The sequence below is a fragment of the Suncus etruscus genome, chromosome 8 (assembly GCF_024139225.1).
Source record: "Suncus etruscus isolate mSunEtr1 chromosome 8, mSunEtr1.pri.cur, whole genome shotgun sequence".
Classification (NCBI taxonomy): Eukaryota; Metazoa; Chordata; class Mammalia; order Eulipotyphla; family Soricidae; genus Suncus; species Suncus etruscus.
In genome coordinates, this window is record NC_064855.1 from 111,225,741 (window position 1) to 111,242,008 (window position 16,268).

At 44.5% G+C, this 16,268-nt stretch overlaps 1 protein-coding gene across 1 annotated transcript in view; it reads left to right on the forward strand.

Annotated features, from left to right (window-relative positions):
* Positions 1-722: 722 nt before the first annotated feature.
* The window catches only part of DNAJC3 (DnaJ heat shock protein family (Hsp40) member C3), a 38,764-nt gene continuing 23,218 nt past the window's right edge, over positions 723-16,268 (forward strand). The window contains exon 1 of the mRNA XM_049778705.1: positions 723-856. Within this exon, the coding sequence (XP_049634662.1) occupies positions 775-856 (82 nt within the window). The 5' untranslated portion in view covers positions 723-774. The remainder of the gene's footprint in view (positions 857-16,268) is intronic.

The window sequence follows — 16,268 nt, forward strand, 5'->3', positions numbered from 1 at the left end:
TATACAACTGTAGCTCCAGCAAATACAGAATCTTCACAGAATCTTCTAGAAGTTCTTAGAATTCGCTTTAGAACCGACACCAGAGAAGGGTGTGGGGATGTCTCCAAGCATCCAGGCGGGTCTCAGGAATGCACCAGAAGTCATTCAGGTCTTTTTCTCAGCAGGCCCTTCAGCGGTCCCTTCCTCACAAAGGCTGCGGGGCTTGGAGTAGATTCGTGAGGCCTCCACTTCAGGCGCTTTCACGCACCCCTCAGACTTTCCCCCTTCTCCTCTTTCCTCCTGGACGGGACAGGACAGGCAATCCTCCAGCTTCCACCACAACCTCCCAACACTGGCGCGCACGCATGCGCACACGCACGCGCGCGGGCCGCCTTGCGCATGCGCCCACCTCGGCGGCCTCCCCGCGCCGCGGTCGCGGCGGTTTCGCTGCCTGCCTGCGCTCGCTGACAGCTCCACGCCAGGCCGGACGGACGCAGCCTCGTCTCGTGCTTCCACGTTACCCTATCAGAGGAGGGGCGGGGCTTCCCGCCGGGGCAGCCAATCAGCGCCCACCACGATCCCGGCTCGCCCAGTGGCCGAGCGGCTCGGAAGACGCGGATTGGCCGGGCAGCGGCGCCGGGGGCGTGGCTTGTCATGACCACGCCCACCCGCCGCTGCCTTTCCTCCGCGGGGCGCCAGCTCTGCGAGGCCTGAGGTGGAGTCCACGGCGCCAGGCGGCGAGGGGCGTCCGAGTCAGGTGGAGCCGCAGCCGCGCCCGCGCCCGCGCCCTCGGCCATGGTGGCTCCCGGCTCGGTGACCAGCCGGCTGGGCTCGGTGTTCCCCTTCCTGCTGGTGCTCGTGGACCTGCAGTACGAGGGTGAGCGCGGAAGGAATCCGGCGCCACATCGCTTCCCCCCGCCTTGCTTGCTTGCTTGCTTGCTTGGGGGCGCTGGGATCGGCGCCCCGGGACTCGCCGACGCGGCCTGAATGCGCCCCAGGGCGGGGGCCGCCGCCGGGTTCCGGCTTGGGCCGGTCCAGTCTGGGCCGGGCCGGTCCGATCCGGAGGGGCTTTGCAGCGAGGCGCGGGGACCCGGGCTGCGACTTTGTGGGTGTCCCGGGACACTCCTGGCTGTCAGTTTTGGGAGGAGGCAGGCCGTCGGGGCGACCGGGCTGGGGGGATTTGGGGGGTGGGTGGAGGCTGCGAGGGAGGCCCAGGACAGCTCCGCTCGGGCTTTGGGGGGACCCCCGGGAGTGTTGCAAAGCGAGCAGCGCTGCCCCGCGTGCTCCCTGCAAGGCCAGAAGTTGGCTTGTTCCCGGGGGATCCGTGTTTGGCATGCAAGCGCCTGGCACTCGGGAAGCTACACGTATGTTGTGTGTGTGTGTGTGTGTGTGTGATTGTGTGTCTGTGTGCGTGGCTTTTGCAACTTGTGGCCGCGTGGGCACTCAGCGCCCTTTCCCCGAGTGCGAGGGGTGCGGAGTAAATTCCTTAAGCAAGCAAGCAAAAACTAAAGCAAGCAAAAACTAGAAACCGGCAGCATCGCTCGCTTTGGCACCCCAGTACCCCGATGTTGGCTTTTTTTGCACGCGCCAGCTGGAGTTGGGGGAGCTGTGGCTTCAGCGCCCCTACTTTCCACCCCCCCTGCCCTCTCCCTCTGCACCCACAAGTTGCTGCTCCTGTCTTAGAATCTCTCGTCGGGCAGGGTGCACATCTCGTCTTAACGCACCCCAGAGAAGGTCCCGGAGTCTTAGGAGGTGAAATCAAATCAAGCATTTTATTATTATTATTTTTTTTCATATTCGATTCAGAGGGAGGCGGGAGTTTTTTTATTAAAAAAAAGTATTTGGGCTCAAGTCAGAGCAATGATACCTGATAGCATTTGGCTCACTTTGGATATGGCAGAGGGAAGAATGGAGCTCCCTTGCAGCCAGCTGTGTCTGTTTTCATAGGCATCACCCCCAACTGTGCAGTGTGTGTGTGTGTGTGTGTGGGGGGGGGGTAACCCAATACTCTGGGTTACTTCCTGCTATATAGATGGTTAAAGGGAATGATGAGTGTTCTCCTGGAGGCCAGGAGGTCCCTGGAGGTCGATAGTGGTTCATAGTGGAGTCAGTAGGTATGCTGGGTATTGAACTCAGGGTCTCTCATTCTGCTACTTGAAGTATCTCTTAGACTCTTGCGTATTTTTGTTTGTTTGTTTGTTTGTTTGGGGTCATATCCAGCGATGTTCAGAGATTATGCCTGATTCTGCTTAGGAATCTCTTCTGGTGGTGCTGAGGAACCAGAAAGGATCCTGGGTGCAAGGCAAGTGCCTTACTCACTATACTATCTCTCTAGCCTCTTTTGTATTTATATATTTATTTATTTTATTTTTTTAATCCAAATTGTATCACATGGTGTGATGACACTGGAAGGAAGAATTCAGCTCTGAGCCTGTTCTTGTAATTTGAGTGTCTGGGCCCTGCCCATAGTGGCCAGGAATTCAGTGTTTCCTGATACTAACCTCACATTCCCTCCCCTTCAGTTTTGCACTCATGATTCAGCTGGCCACACAAGTGAAAGTTGACAATGTTCCTTGTCTTGTTTGGAGCCACTCTCCTTGGTGGTCAGGGGCTAATCCTTGCTCCACACTCAAGAAAAATGAAAGACATTTTTAACAGTATCGCAGAGACAAGGGAGATGAGGGCTGGTAGGAGCAGCTCATGACAGGAAGCTCATCACATAGAGTGATGAGTGCAGTTGGAACGATGACTACACTGAAAACTATCATAACAATGTGAATGAATGAGGGAAGTAGAAAGCCTGTGTCGAATACAGGTGTGGGTGGGGTGGGGAGGAGGGAGATCTGGGAAATTGGTGGTGGGAATGTTGCACTGGTGAAGGGGGGTGTTCTTTACATGACTGTAATCATACAACTATAATCATATTTGTAATCACGGTATTTAAATAAAGATAATTATAAAATAAAGAATTACTCTTGGCTGATTTAGGGAACTGAATAGGTGCTGGGGATTGAACTTGCCTTGTGCAAACTCCCTACCCACTGTGTACTCTCACTCTGGCCCCCTTGTTTTTGTTTTTTAAGTTACTTTTTTTTTTTTTTTTTTTTGGTTTTTGGGCGACACCCGGTAACGCTCAGGGGTTACTCCTGGCTATGTGCTCAGAAGTTGCTCCTGGCTTGGGGGACCATATGGGACACCGGGGGATCGAACCTCGGTCCGTCCAAGGCCAGCGCAGGCAAGGCAGGCACCTTACCTTTAGCGCCACCGCCCGGCCCCTTAAGTTACTTTTTTCTGAAAGGCTTTTTCTACTGGCTTGCAGACTGCCGCTGTGTAAGTGCTGTTCTGTGTGTCATTCTGTAGGACTCTGTTTTTGGTCCACACACAGCAATACGCTGGAGTTATTCCTAGTTCTTTATTCAGGATTTCTGACAGGGCTTGGGGAACCATATGGGATGATAGCGATCAAATTGGGTCAGGGGTGTGCAAAGCAAATGCCCTACATACTGTACTATTGCTCCACTCCCCCCGTAGGAGTATTTTAACAGTTTTCACCACCCACGGTTCATTCCCCCACCATCGAAAGAAAACTTTCCTTAGAGCCCTAAGCAAAGTCCTGTGCAAGAAAACTCTCCTATCTTGTGTAGGAACATTGATGGCACTTCTCATGGGCAGATCAGGCCAGTCTTCTGTAGGAAGTGTCTGTACAGAGTGGCAGGAAGAAAGCCAAAAAAGGATCCTATGTTCATTGAGGCCTGTCTTGAACCAGGGTCTTTGTGGGTATCTTTCTGAAACCCACGGATGTATGTCATATTAGACCTCCCTTACAGATGAAATAACTCATTTGAATGAACTAGGTAAGACCACATGATTGTTAGCGCTAACTGCTATGAGGTATACTTGTTATTTGACTATAAAGTTCACCTTATGGGAACAGGCTGGAGGCAGTTAGTGGTCAATAGCCTCTTGCAGGCCCAAGCAATTGTTAGGAGTGGCTGCTGGGAAAAGAAAACATTTTTTGCTTGTTTGCTACAAGCAATAAGGGGGCAGGAGGTTATTTCTTAGCGAGCTGAATGCAGTGATTGTCAGGTTTGTTTGTGTATCAGACTCACTTGGAGGCATGCTTGCAGCAGACCCAGAGTTTTTGATTTAGTACATTTGGGTGCAACCTGAAATTTTGCTTTCTTAAAAATGGTCTTAGGCACTTGGATTATCTCTGGTTTACTAAATTATTTTGAGACGTCAAGGTAGGTGTTTTCTTGTGTACCAGACATTTCATTTGGTGATGGAGATGTAAAGATAAGAAAGATAAGTCCTCTGCCTTAAATCAGGAAACTTTAGATCCCATTTTTCCCAAGTAAGTTAATTGTCAGGACTCCCTAACCTTCAAGTGCTGCCAGAGGCATTAAGATGTACAGTCTTGGGGCCGGAGAGAGAACATAGAAGTAAAGCATTTGCCTTGCATGCAGGAGGATGGTGGTTCGAATCCCGGTATCCCATATGGTCCCCCGGGCCTGCCAGGGACGATTTCTGAGCGTAGAGCCAGGAGTAACCCCTGAGCACTGCCAGGTGTGACCCAAAAAACAAAAACAAAAGATGTACAGTCTTGAGCACCTGCTGAGCCTGAGATGTAGGGAGAGGAAAAGAAAAAAAAAAAAAAGAGAGAATGGGTGTTAGAAGAGTGGATGTCCAGGAAATTGTTATTTACTACGGAGTGTCACCAATAATCACCTTGGTTGGTTCAGTTTTTTCTAATTGAGAAAATGTCTTTCTAAATTCCTCTCCCCAAGATTTTCAATTAATTTAAACCCAGAGATAGAAAAGTTAATGAATCTGAAACACGGCCTTTCAAGAAGGCCTTTGAAAACTGGAGATTGGTATAGAATGTAGGATGTTTACTTTGCACAGGACCAACCTGGGTTTGATCCTCAGCATCTCATTGGGTTCCTGAGCACCACCAGAGTGACCCTTGAGCAAAAAGCCAGAAATAATCCTAAAAACCAAGCTCTGTGCAGCTGTACACTGCTGTGTCCAGGGCTTATTCCTGTTTTTTTTTGCTTAGAGATCACTCCTGGCAAACATCTTAACTTGGGGCCCAATAAATAGTGCAGTGGGTTGGGTGCTTGCCTTGCATGAAGCTGAGCCTATTTTGATCCTGGCAACCATATGGTCCCTTGAGCATCCTAGGAGTGATCCCTGAGCACAGAGGAGCACAGAGCCAAGAGTAAGCCCTGAACATTGCCTTTTGTGGCCTTCAAACCAACCAACCAAACAAAATGTCCAAAACAAAAACATTTTATCCCCTGTAAAATATCTCCCAGGTCGCTAAAAAAGTACTTTTTAAAAGTTAAAAGGGGCCAGAGACATAGCCAAGTGGGCTAAAAATTTACTTGCTTTACATGTGGGATGGCCTAGATTTGATTTCTGGTAATATAAACATCACCAGGAGTGACCCTGAGTCCAGCCAGGGAGTTAACCCTTGAGCACAGCAGGGTGAGTTCTCCCCGAAATCCCAAAAATGAAAATAAAAGCTAATCTGATGAGTTTGTATTCTTTAGAGTTCTGGAATTTGGGAAACTCATTGAATGGTTAGGTAGTGTCTCAAGCCATCTGTGACTGTCATGGTCTTTGGTATAATATATATACTAAAGCACTCATTTTTTTTTTTTTAAATTTTCTTGACTTGATTCAATTTTGATTTAACTTGACCAGTGTGTTTGTACTGAATGTGGGTAAAGTATGAATACAACCTTGCCTATCTCTCCCATTTTAAGTTTTTAGCTCAGTCTCAGATGTATGAGCAATGCTGCTGAAATTCCTCTAATTCAGAGTATGTCTGTTTTTGACATTCAGAGCTTCTAATCTTTTTTACCTTCCCAACTTAACCTCCCTGTCTCTTCCCTTACCACATTCTGTTAGACCTTGTATGTAATGGGGAAAGTGAAAATCAGGCCAGGGCATCTTCTTTATTCTGTACCTCAACCCTGTCGTCTGCTTGCATCTGTGTCCACACTGCTGCTTCTCTTATATTATTCTCTTATATTAAAATGAATGAGGTCTCTATTCTGGGCAAAAGCCAGTCCCTGTACTTTTGTCTTGGGTCCCATTTCTTCTCCCTTGTCTAGAATATTTTGTCTCTTGTGTCAAGCTTTCTTTCACCTTGCTGGAACATTAATGCTGAGCACTCCAATATAGTCTGCAGTTCCCACATTCAGTTGTTCTGGGCTTCATGCTTCCCTTTAGCCACTGAACTGTACTTCTGATTCTCTGGACAGACAGACTTAAGAGTGCTTAATGTTTTCTCTTTCCTCATATGTTTTTTCCTCTTTAGCATACCACTTTTCATAACTGCAAAGCTTATTTATTTATGCCTCTTTCCATCTTAATTTTCCCCTCTACCGAGTTCCCCCTTCATAGTTGCTATTGTTTCTTGAAACTAGCACATTTCTGATGAAGGATCTTTATTCTTGCTGTTTCCATGGCCTGGAAAGGTCTTCTACTGGGCTTCAAATGACTATTCATGTTTTACAGAGTCCTGCCTGATACATTACATACAAAGCACTCTGGCCTTCTGGTCACACTTTCCCTCTACTTATATTTTCCTCGTAAAAGTTAATGCTCTCTGCATTAACTTGTTTACTTTTCCTATTTGTTCTCACTATATATCAGAATAGAAACCCTATGGAATTTTTTTTTATCTCTACCTAAAAGGTGCTGACAAAGCAGATGTGCAGTAAAGATTTTTAAATGGATGTGTGGTATTGATTATTTGAAGGTTTTTTTTTGTATGAACTTTCTTAAACTTATTTTCCAAATCAATTTTCCTTTCATTTATCTTCCTCCCTTCCTCCTCTTTCTTTCTCTTTCTTTCTTATGGGGTGGCAGGGATTAAACAAGGATCATTGGCATGAGAGGAAAGCATGTTACTTCCTATACTATCTGCCTCCAAAGTTGGTTTTTCTTGAGCAAGGAATTCCATCACATAACATTATTACCTTCACAGTTAATTGAAGCAAAGACAGGCAGTACCCACTAAAGTGAAGCAAATATGATGTCAATAGATTTTATTTTCCTAGCAAGATTTGACACAGACTTTGCTGAGGTAGCCTGTATATTTATGCAGATCTTCTTTCTACTTCGGCTATGCTACTTTCACATTTTAGGTCAGGGTGATTTGGAGAGAGAGACAGGTTTCCAACTCACTATATTTTTATTGAAACTATTTCTGTCTTTGCTTGCCTGTAGAATTGCTAAGATAATGAACTTCCTGCCTGCCTGGCTCTCTGTAGCCAGTTTCAAAAAACTGTTTACTATTTCTGCCCTGGGACTTCTTCAGACCCTGTCCCATTTTGGATCTAGATGGACTCTTTCACAGACATTCCTTTGTCTATTTTGCCTCATTTCCCTTTGTAAAACAATTTTAGTGTTTTACTCATCTTTCCACTCTACTTGCTCTTACCTGAATAACCAGCCTGGGTTTGCCCCTGGTCTTAGCTTGAACTTTGGCATCTTCTATCACCGCCTCTTACCTTTTTCAATTAGGATCTTTGGGGCATGATTGTGATTCCTGCTACATGATGCTTTTTGGAACTTATTTTTGTTTGCTTCTGGTGCCAGACAACAAAGCATGTGTTCTATCATTGAGCTACATCCCCAGAGTAAGGCCACAGTTAGGCTTTGTTAACCCTTCCACTAACCTAGTAAACTATTGTTTTCTCCCCAACGTAAGATAGAGTCCAGGGCCTGGAGAGATAGCACAGCGGTGTTTGCCTTGCAAGCAGCTGATCCAGGACCTAAGGTGGTTGGTTCGAATCCCGATGACCCATATGGTCCCCCTGTGCCTGCCAGGAGCTATTTCTGAGCAGACAGCCAGGAGTAACCCCTGAGCACCGCTGAGTGTGGCCCAAAACAAAACAAAACAAACAAACAAAAAAAGATAGAGTCCAAACTTCAGTGAAAAATTTTCCTTCAATACTTTTTTTTTTTTTTTGGTTTTTGGACCACACCCAGCGATGCTCAGGGGTTACTCCTGGCTGTCTGCTCAGAAATAGCTCCTGGCAGGCACGGGGGACCATATGGGACACCGGGATTTGAACCAACCACCTTAGGTCCTGAATTGGCTGCTTGCAAGGCAAACACCACTGTGCTATCTCTCTGGGCCCTTCAATATTTTTTCCATAGCACTTTCTATGTTTTGCTGACCTATGCTTGATGCTTGGCTAAGGAAAAAAACCTATTGTTTAATGTAGATTAGGAAGTACCTGGATATTTGGTTCATATTTCTTTTCTTTTTTTTTTTTTAAGTTTAGTAAGCTTTTTTTTTTTTTTTTTTAAAGGATAACGGTGTGAGAGTGGCAGTTGTTGCTGTTTGTATAGGTAGGCCCAGCAAAATATGGGGAAAATGGAGAGAAAGAAAAAAAAAAAAGCCTTAGCCTAAATACAAGGAGACCTTATTCCTGAAGTTTTCTGGCATAAGACTGGCTCTGGGTTCCAGGCATACTAGGTTGTCCAACCCCTGAGTCATTCTCTGTGGTTCTTATTTCTCAGAAAATAATGCTCATAGTCTATGTGGCAAAGGGAAATAATGTCTGTGGCTCAAAATAGAGTCATGTCATCACAAAAACAAGGTGCAATTTATTAATAATTTGCCCCCATCACTTTCAGTCTAACTCTTTGCTGGTAGTGTCCATTTGACTTGATAACTTTTAGTATCTTAGTTTCTATTTTCTTGATGAGTTTTGTATATGAGGAAATTGCATGGACTTAACAAATATTGGGTGCCACTTTGTACAAGGTACTGAATTAGATGATAAAAAGAAGAAAAGACAATTCCTTTTCCTCTCAAAGCTCATTCTGATTAGTTTTGGGGTTGGGAGAGGCAGGCACACCATGAAAGTCTGAGGAAACTGATTGTATTGAAGTGGTACTAATACAAAGTTACCTCACAGCCTTTAAATGTGGGAATGCAGTGTATAGACGGCACTTCCTATCCTCTGGTGGAGTAGTTAGGTAAAATGTCACAGAGGGACCGGCATTTGAAGTCCGAATCCTGATGGAGGAATAAAAATTGCTTGATGGGCAAGAGGCGAGTCTTTCCATGGATTATCAAGTGCAAAGAAATGAGGCTTGCAAACATTCTAGGCTCAGGGAATTCATGCTAGAGGTGAATAAGAGAAGGAGGATTGAGTAAGGAAGGCTACACTGTACACCCTGGTCCTTGGTCATGGCCTCAGTGAGGGTCTTTATTTGGGGGGCGGGAGAGCTTAATTTTTTTCATTTTTATCTTTATTTAAACACTGTGATTACAAATATGATTGTAGTTGTATGATTTCAGTCATGTAAAGAACACCCCCCTTCACCAATTCCTACCACCAATGTCCCAAATCTCCCTCTTCTCTACCCCACCCACACCTGTACTCGAGACAGGCTTTCTACTTCCCTCATTCATTCACATTGTTAGGATAGTTCTCAATGTAGTTATTTCTCTAACAGCACTCATCACTCTTTGTGGTGAGCTTCATGTCGTGAACTGCACCTTCCAGCCCTCATTTCTTTAGTCTCTGAGAATTATTGCAAAAATGTCATTCATTTTTCTTAAAACCCATAGATGAGTGAGACCATTCTGTGTCCATCTCTTTCCCTCTGACTTTTTTCACTCAGCATAATAGATTCCATGTACATCTATGTATAGGAAAATTTCATGACTTCATCTCTCCTGATGGCTGCATAGTATTCCATTGTGTATATGTACCACAATTTCTTTAGCCATTCATCTGTTGAAGGGCATCTTGGTTGTTCCCAGAGTCAGGCTATTGTAAATAGTGCTGCAATGTATATAGGTGTGAGGAAGGGATTTTTGTATTGTATTTTTGTGTTTCTCAGGTATATTCCTAGGAGTGATATAGCTGGATCGTATGGGAGCTCAGTTTCCAGTTTTTGGAGGAATCTCCATAATGCTTTTCATAAGGTTGGACTAGACGGCATTCCCACCAGCAGTGAAAAATTGTTCCTTTCTCTCCACATCCCCGCCAGCACTGCTTGTTTTCCTTCTTTGTGATGTGTGCCAATCTCAGTGGCATGAGATGGTACCTCATAGTTGTTTTGATTTGCATCTACCTGAGGATTAGTGATGTGGAGCATCTTTTCATGTGTTTTTTGGCCATTTGCATTTCTTCTTTTACAAAGTGTCTGTTCATTTCTTCTCCCCATTTTTTGATGGGGTTAGATGTTTTTTCTTGTAAAGTTTTGTCAGTACCTTATATGTTTTGGATATTAGTCCTTTATCTGATGGGTATTGGGTGAATAATTTCTCCCACTCAGTGGGTGGCTTTTGTTTTCTGGGTACTATCTCCTTTGAGGTGCAGAAGCTTCTCAACTTAATATAGTCCCATCTGTTTATCTCTGCTTCCACTTGTTTGGAGAGTGCTGTTTAGTGAGGGTCTTTTTTTTTTTTTTTACTGACTATCTGAAGCATTTCAAATGGAATTTAGGCAGTCATGTGAAATTGCTTTGGATCAGGGTGGGGCTGGCATTAGAGGGAAGATCCCAGCCAGGAGGCTGGCGTTTTGTGGGGAGAAAACTCGGTCAAGCCTTAAGATAGTCTAGCTTCTGTTGTGGAAGCTTCAGAGCTTCAAGACTGAAGTACATCAAGAGAATTAATTCTCTCTGGGTGATGGAAGGAGCTCTGGAAAGTTTGGTAGAGGAGGTGGTATTTGTTTATTGGAAAACTGTAACAATAAAGATTTATTCATAGTGTGTGTATGTGTTTTTTTTTTGGGGGGGTCACACCCAGCAGTGCTCAGGGGTTACTCCTGACTCTATGCTCAAAATCGCTCCTGGCGGGCATCGGGAACCATATGGGATGCCGGGATTTGAATCACCATTCTTCTGCATGCAAGTTAAATACCCTACCTCCATACTATCTCTCCGTCCCCTAAAGTGTCTACTTCTAAACCCATCACCTATGTTCATGTAAGAAAGGCCACTGGATAATATGAGAGATGCAGTCTGAAGGCAGAGTCTCGCCAAGAAAGTCTCTGTGTGGAGGGTGTTCAGTGGTACTTTTGAAATAAGCCAGGCTCTGTGCTCAGGAGTGACCCCTGGCCATGCTCAAGAAACCTCATGTGGTGCTGGAGAACTGAATCGGAGTGAGTGGGATTCAAGTTATGTGCCTTATAACCCTGTAGTATCTCTTCAGCCCTGAATATGGTTTAACATCAGCATTTCATAGTGAAATTTTCTAGGGCATGGGTCAGTATCATTATTCTATTTATTTTTGGAACATCCCATGTGGTACTCAGAAGACTGGGCCAGCAGTTCCATGTAGTGGTCTGAGGTTCTGCTTGCGGTACTTCTTGCACCCTGCAGTGCTGGGGGTTCCCCAGGACACCTTGGCAATTCTGAGGGTATCGAGGTTACCCTGGCTGTTCTAGGAGCCTCCAGGGCCCAAGCCAGCATTGCTTTGGGGAATGATGGTCTGTAGAGCTGCACCTGCCAATACCTGGGAGTTCATGTGCTGCCAGGAATTGAACCTGGGTCAAGTACATGTTGTGTATGTGCCCTAACTGCTGTTCTGTCACTTGGCATCACATTTTAAAGAGGAAAATTAATAGCCCTTTCCCAGCTCTCTGAACACCTGAACAAGTTCTCCCAAATATTACCCACATTTGGGTAATATTTAATATTTAAAGAGTCACAATATCTTCCTTTTGTTTTCCAAATTTGGCTCTGCAGCTCAATCTACAGTAAACTTGGCTCCCTCTCTTCGTTCTCCTCTTTCCTTCCATATATGAAGGGGCCCAGTGGGCAGCCAAGGTAATAGGACTCTAGTCTCATAGAAGCTGCAGACTAGGATTCTGTAGCAGAAAAAGCTGCTTTGTCTAGTAGGTCAAAGAGCGAGGGAAAGTGAGAGTTTCTGGAGCTTTCTGCTGTGATTGGTGGAGTAAGGACTTTGCTTGCTTTGGAAGTCTCTGGTGGCTGCAATTTGGAGGCACTCCCTCCACTGCACCTTGCTCACTCTCTACACCTGGGCAGTAGCTTACGCCCCCAAGTGCTCGCTTTCTTTCAACTTTCTTTTACATTCTGTTTCTACTATTCTGTAGCCAAACCACCATAACAAATCCTTTACTGGTTTATCTCATTCTTTCTCATGTTAACTAGAATAACCAAGTTTTTAAAGGGTCCCACCTCCAGTGAAGTAGGATGGAGAAGGAGCTAAGTTGAAACACAGGTCTGGAACTTTCCTGAAAGCCTCCTTAATTGTCTCTCCTTTGGGCATTTAAATATGTTTTTGGTGTATATTTGGCATGTTGTTTTCCCTCGTAGACTGTTCTGGTGGTACCTTTTCCTTTATCTCTAGGTTATAGGGGCAACCTCGGTAACTGCCGCCCCCATTAGAATGTTCTTGAATGATGGGAAATGTTTCCTGTCCTCTTCGGGATCCCTCACACTGGCTACATAAACTGATACTATTGTTGACTGAGATATTGAATTTGAGCTGCGGTTTAATTTTGGCTCTCTGTGTCATGTGCCCCCATAGCAGCACAAATGGCTCCTCACATTGGCAATAACACCGTGTTGTTTTTTTACCTCAGCATTTCATTGAAAGTTTGCAAAGTCGAAAGCCAAATAGTACATGTTTCTAAACCTACCACCTACATTTTTTGCATGGCAAATGTATTTGCTAACATAAGAGCCAAAGTGTAAGGCATGTTGGGTTTTGAGCTGGGAATGTGCATTTTGAGCAACTCAAATGTTTTTCAGTTTTGTACATGTCTGAAAATGACTGCAGGGTACCGTTATACAAATTTGAAGATTATAAATGAGTTTTAGGTATTGCAGATGAATTTTAGCTAATAGACAAATTCACTTAACAGAGAATTAATGAGTGCATGTGAATTAACTATCTGTACAGACCAACATGTGTAAATACTCTACCCATGTTTGTAATTGGTCATCAGGCCTGATACATCTTCAGCTACTTCTGTCTTTAATGGAGTCCTATCTCCATTAAAGGTTTTACCTGAAAACCTTCATTCCTGAAGGATCTGATAGTTTCATTTTGATGTCTATACTTTTTTTTTATTAACTTGTAGAATTGTTTTTTGAAGACTAGGCCCTAGAGAATTCTGTGGGCTCCATATGTAGCTCTCTGTTACTATTGTATATCAGTACCCACATTTCTCATTTCTCTCTCTCTCTCTCTCTCTCTCTCTCATTCTCTCTCTCTCTCTCTCTCTCTCTCTCTCTCTCTCTCTCTCTCTCTCTCTCTCTCTCTCTCTCTCTCCTTTCTATCTATCTCTTACTGCCAGAAGCAGCACAAAATGACTAAGAGACAGTCTCATTTTCCACTTCATTGGAACCATTAATGTGTCCCATTGTGGAAGCATTTCCCCATAGGGGACCAAGATCTCCTAAGCATCAGAGCTCAGTTGCCGGGAATGGAAGTAAACATTCAGCAAGTACATTATTAGTGTAGTAATGAGAGGTGTCACTCCCACTTCTGCTTCTCAACACCATACCATGGTCTGTCATTGAGAACAGCCTGCAGTCTCTGGCACAGTTTTCAAGTCTCTTATCTCTAGCACTGCATTTCATTTTCCATCGGAGAGGAAAAGTATTTCTGGATGATGGAGAATGTGGTTAGTGGTTTGACCAGTTAGTTCCATGGATGTAGGCACCTTGCTTCACTTGCCTTGCTGTGAAAGGAATTCTTTTGGTTGGATCCAGCACCATGTGGTGGGCCATGATGGTGAATACGACAGTCTGTGAGATGGTAGTACTGATAGAAACATTGCAGGCAGATTTATTTCTAAAAGATCTGAATTTGCTAAGAACCAGATGTCATCAACTGACCCCCAGGCTTGTGATGCTGCTCTGCCTGTGGTGCCATATGAGGAGCTCAAGGTTGGTTTTCCAGTGATTGGCAGCTGAGGCACCCAGCACTAGTTTTAAGCCAGATCAGTTTTGGTGAGGACTAATTTGTGTTTTTGTTTGTTTTGTTTTTGCTTGTATTTGTTTAGTTTTTAGGTCATATCTGGCCATGCTCAGAAGTTATTCCTGAGCGTGAATTACTCCTAACAGGCTCAGGAAACCATATGGGGTGTCGGGGATTGAACTCTGGTCTCTAGTATTAATTGGGCTCTCTATTATAAATTGGCAGGTCCTTTTTGGTATAGGGTCAGATAGCAGATATTTTTGATTTGGGGATCAAAATGGCTCAGCTGTGCTAGTATAGTGTGAGAGCAGATATTGGTAGTATGTAATGTACAGGCTGCATCCCATTAAAATGGTTTGTGGAAACCATTTGCCAATGTGGGCACACATCAATAAACAGCATTTGTTATTTCTTCTGAGTATTTGATTTAGTGCTCTCAGAAGACCCAACATTTTCACAGTCTTATTGGTCATCAAGCCCAGCAGACACTTGAATCTCCAAGGCACATATCTCGAATGATGTCAGAAGTGTGGTTCTGGTTCTTGTTCTGTGTAATTAACATCTTGTTTCTCACTGTCATGAGCTACATACCACATTGAAGAACAGGACCAAATCAGTCTTCTGTGCACCTTGGTGTATCTGTCTCTGGGTACCTTCTCAATACTGCTTGCCTGGGTCCATCAGACTGGGTCTATACAGGAGTTCAAGATCATTTGGGGATTGAAGAATTGGCCAGAAGAAAGTGAGGACAGCAACTGATGGTGGGGTTGTGAGAGCTGCAGTGCCCTTTGCTGACCAAGTATGAGCTTGCACTTAGTAAAGAGGAAATGCTCCAACAGACACACGCACGCACACACACACACACACACACACACACACACACGCACGCACGCACTCACGCGCGCGCGCGCGCGCACACACACACACACACACGCTATTCCTGTCAGGTACTGAAAGATGGACTTAGCAGAGAGGTGATTGGTCTGGTCTATTCAGTACATCCCCTTAACACCCCTTTATAGTTAGTCTAATAGCCGTGGCATTCTTCATCCCTGCTGCTCAGCCTCATCTTTGATTGTTGCCCTCTTTCTATTTGCTCAGATCCTGCCATTTCTGGAACATACCCTTTACTTGGGGCCCTTGCATTAGCTGGACTTTTTTGGAAAGCTCATTTCCTTATGTGGGGAGTTCTCACTTGTTCAAGTCTTTGCCTAGATACTAGTTTCTTACTCAGGCCCGACTAATTTCTTACCTTTGACCACTACTTCCTTTAACACTGAAAGCTTCATCACTCCGGACATGCCACTTTCTCCTCACTCCCAACACCACCAGCACTATTTTCTTAGTACTTTGTTTTTATTAATGGGATGGCCTGATACTTAAAAAAAAAAAAGGGTTAACACTGGTTTACAATTTTGTATGTTTGTCACTCCAGAACCAATATCCCTTTAGCACAGTCCACTCTTCCATTCTTTATGCCAATAATTTTGTTCTATGGTAAGACTGTAAGGACCATTTTTGGTTTTGTCTGTTCCCTTGCATTGTTTCTTTATTTTGTTGGTTTTGGGACTGCATGTGGTGGTGCTCAGGGGTTACTCCTGGCTTTGTAATCAGAAATCACTCCTGGTGGGCTTAGAAAACCTATGAGATGCTGTGATGGAACATGGATCTGCCATGTGCAAGGGAAATGCCTACCCGTTGTACTGGTTCTCTGGCTGCATCCCTTGCTTTATTTATTTAATCCAGGGCTGTTATTCTACATTTATTTATTTTTGGTTTCTGGGTCACACCCAGCAGCACTCAGAAATCACTCCTGGCAGGCTTGGGGGACCATATGGGTTTCTGGGGATCAAACCCGAGTCTTTCCTGGGTTGTCTGCATGCAAGGCAAGTGCCCTACCCTTGTGCTGTAACTCTGGCCCATCCCTTGCTTTATTTTTGTTTGTTTATTTTCATATTACAAATATAGGTGAGGTCATCTGGTATTATTTTTTTTCTAAATTTGCTAATGTAGTAACATCTATGTCACAAATGACAGACAATAGTTCATCCTTTTTTAAAGCTGAATTATATTTCATTGTATGTATGTGTATATGCATTTATACAACAATCTCCCTTGCCCCCGTATCATTATCCTTTCATTTCATTGGGCACTTGGGTTATTTTCATATCTTTGGCATTCATTGTTCAGAGAGCTGCAAGGAACATATGAGTGCATCTATCTTTTTACATATCATGAAATGTAAAAAATGAAGAGTGGAATTGCTGGGAATGTGATAGATTTTTTTTGTTTGTTTGTTTTGGGACTACACCGGGCTGTGCTCAGGCCTTACTCCTGGCTTTGTGTTTAGGAACCA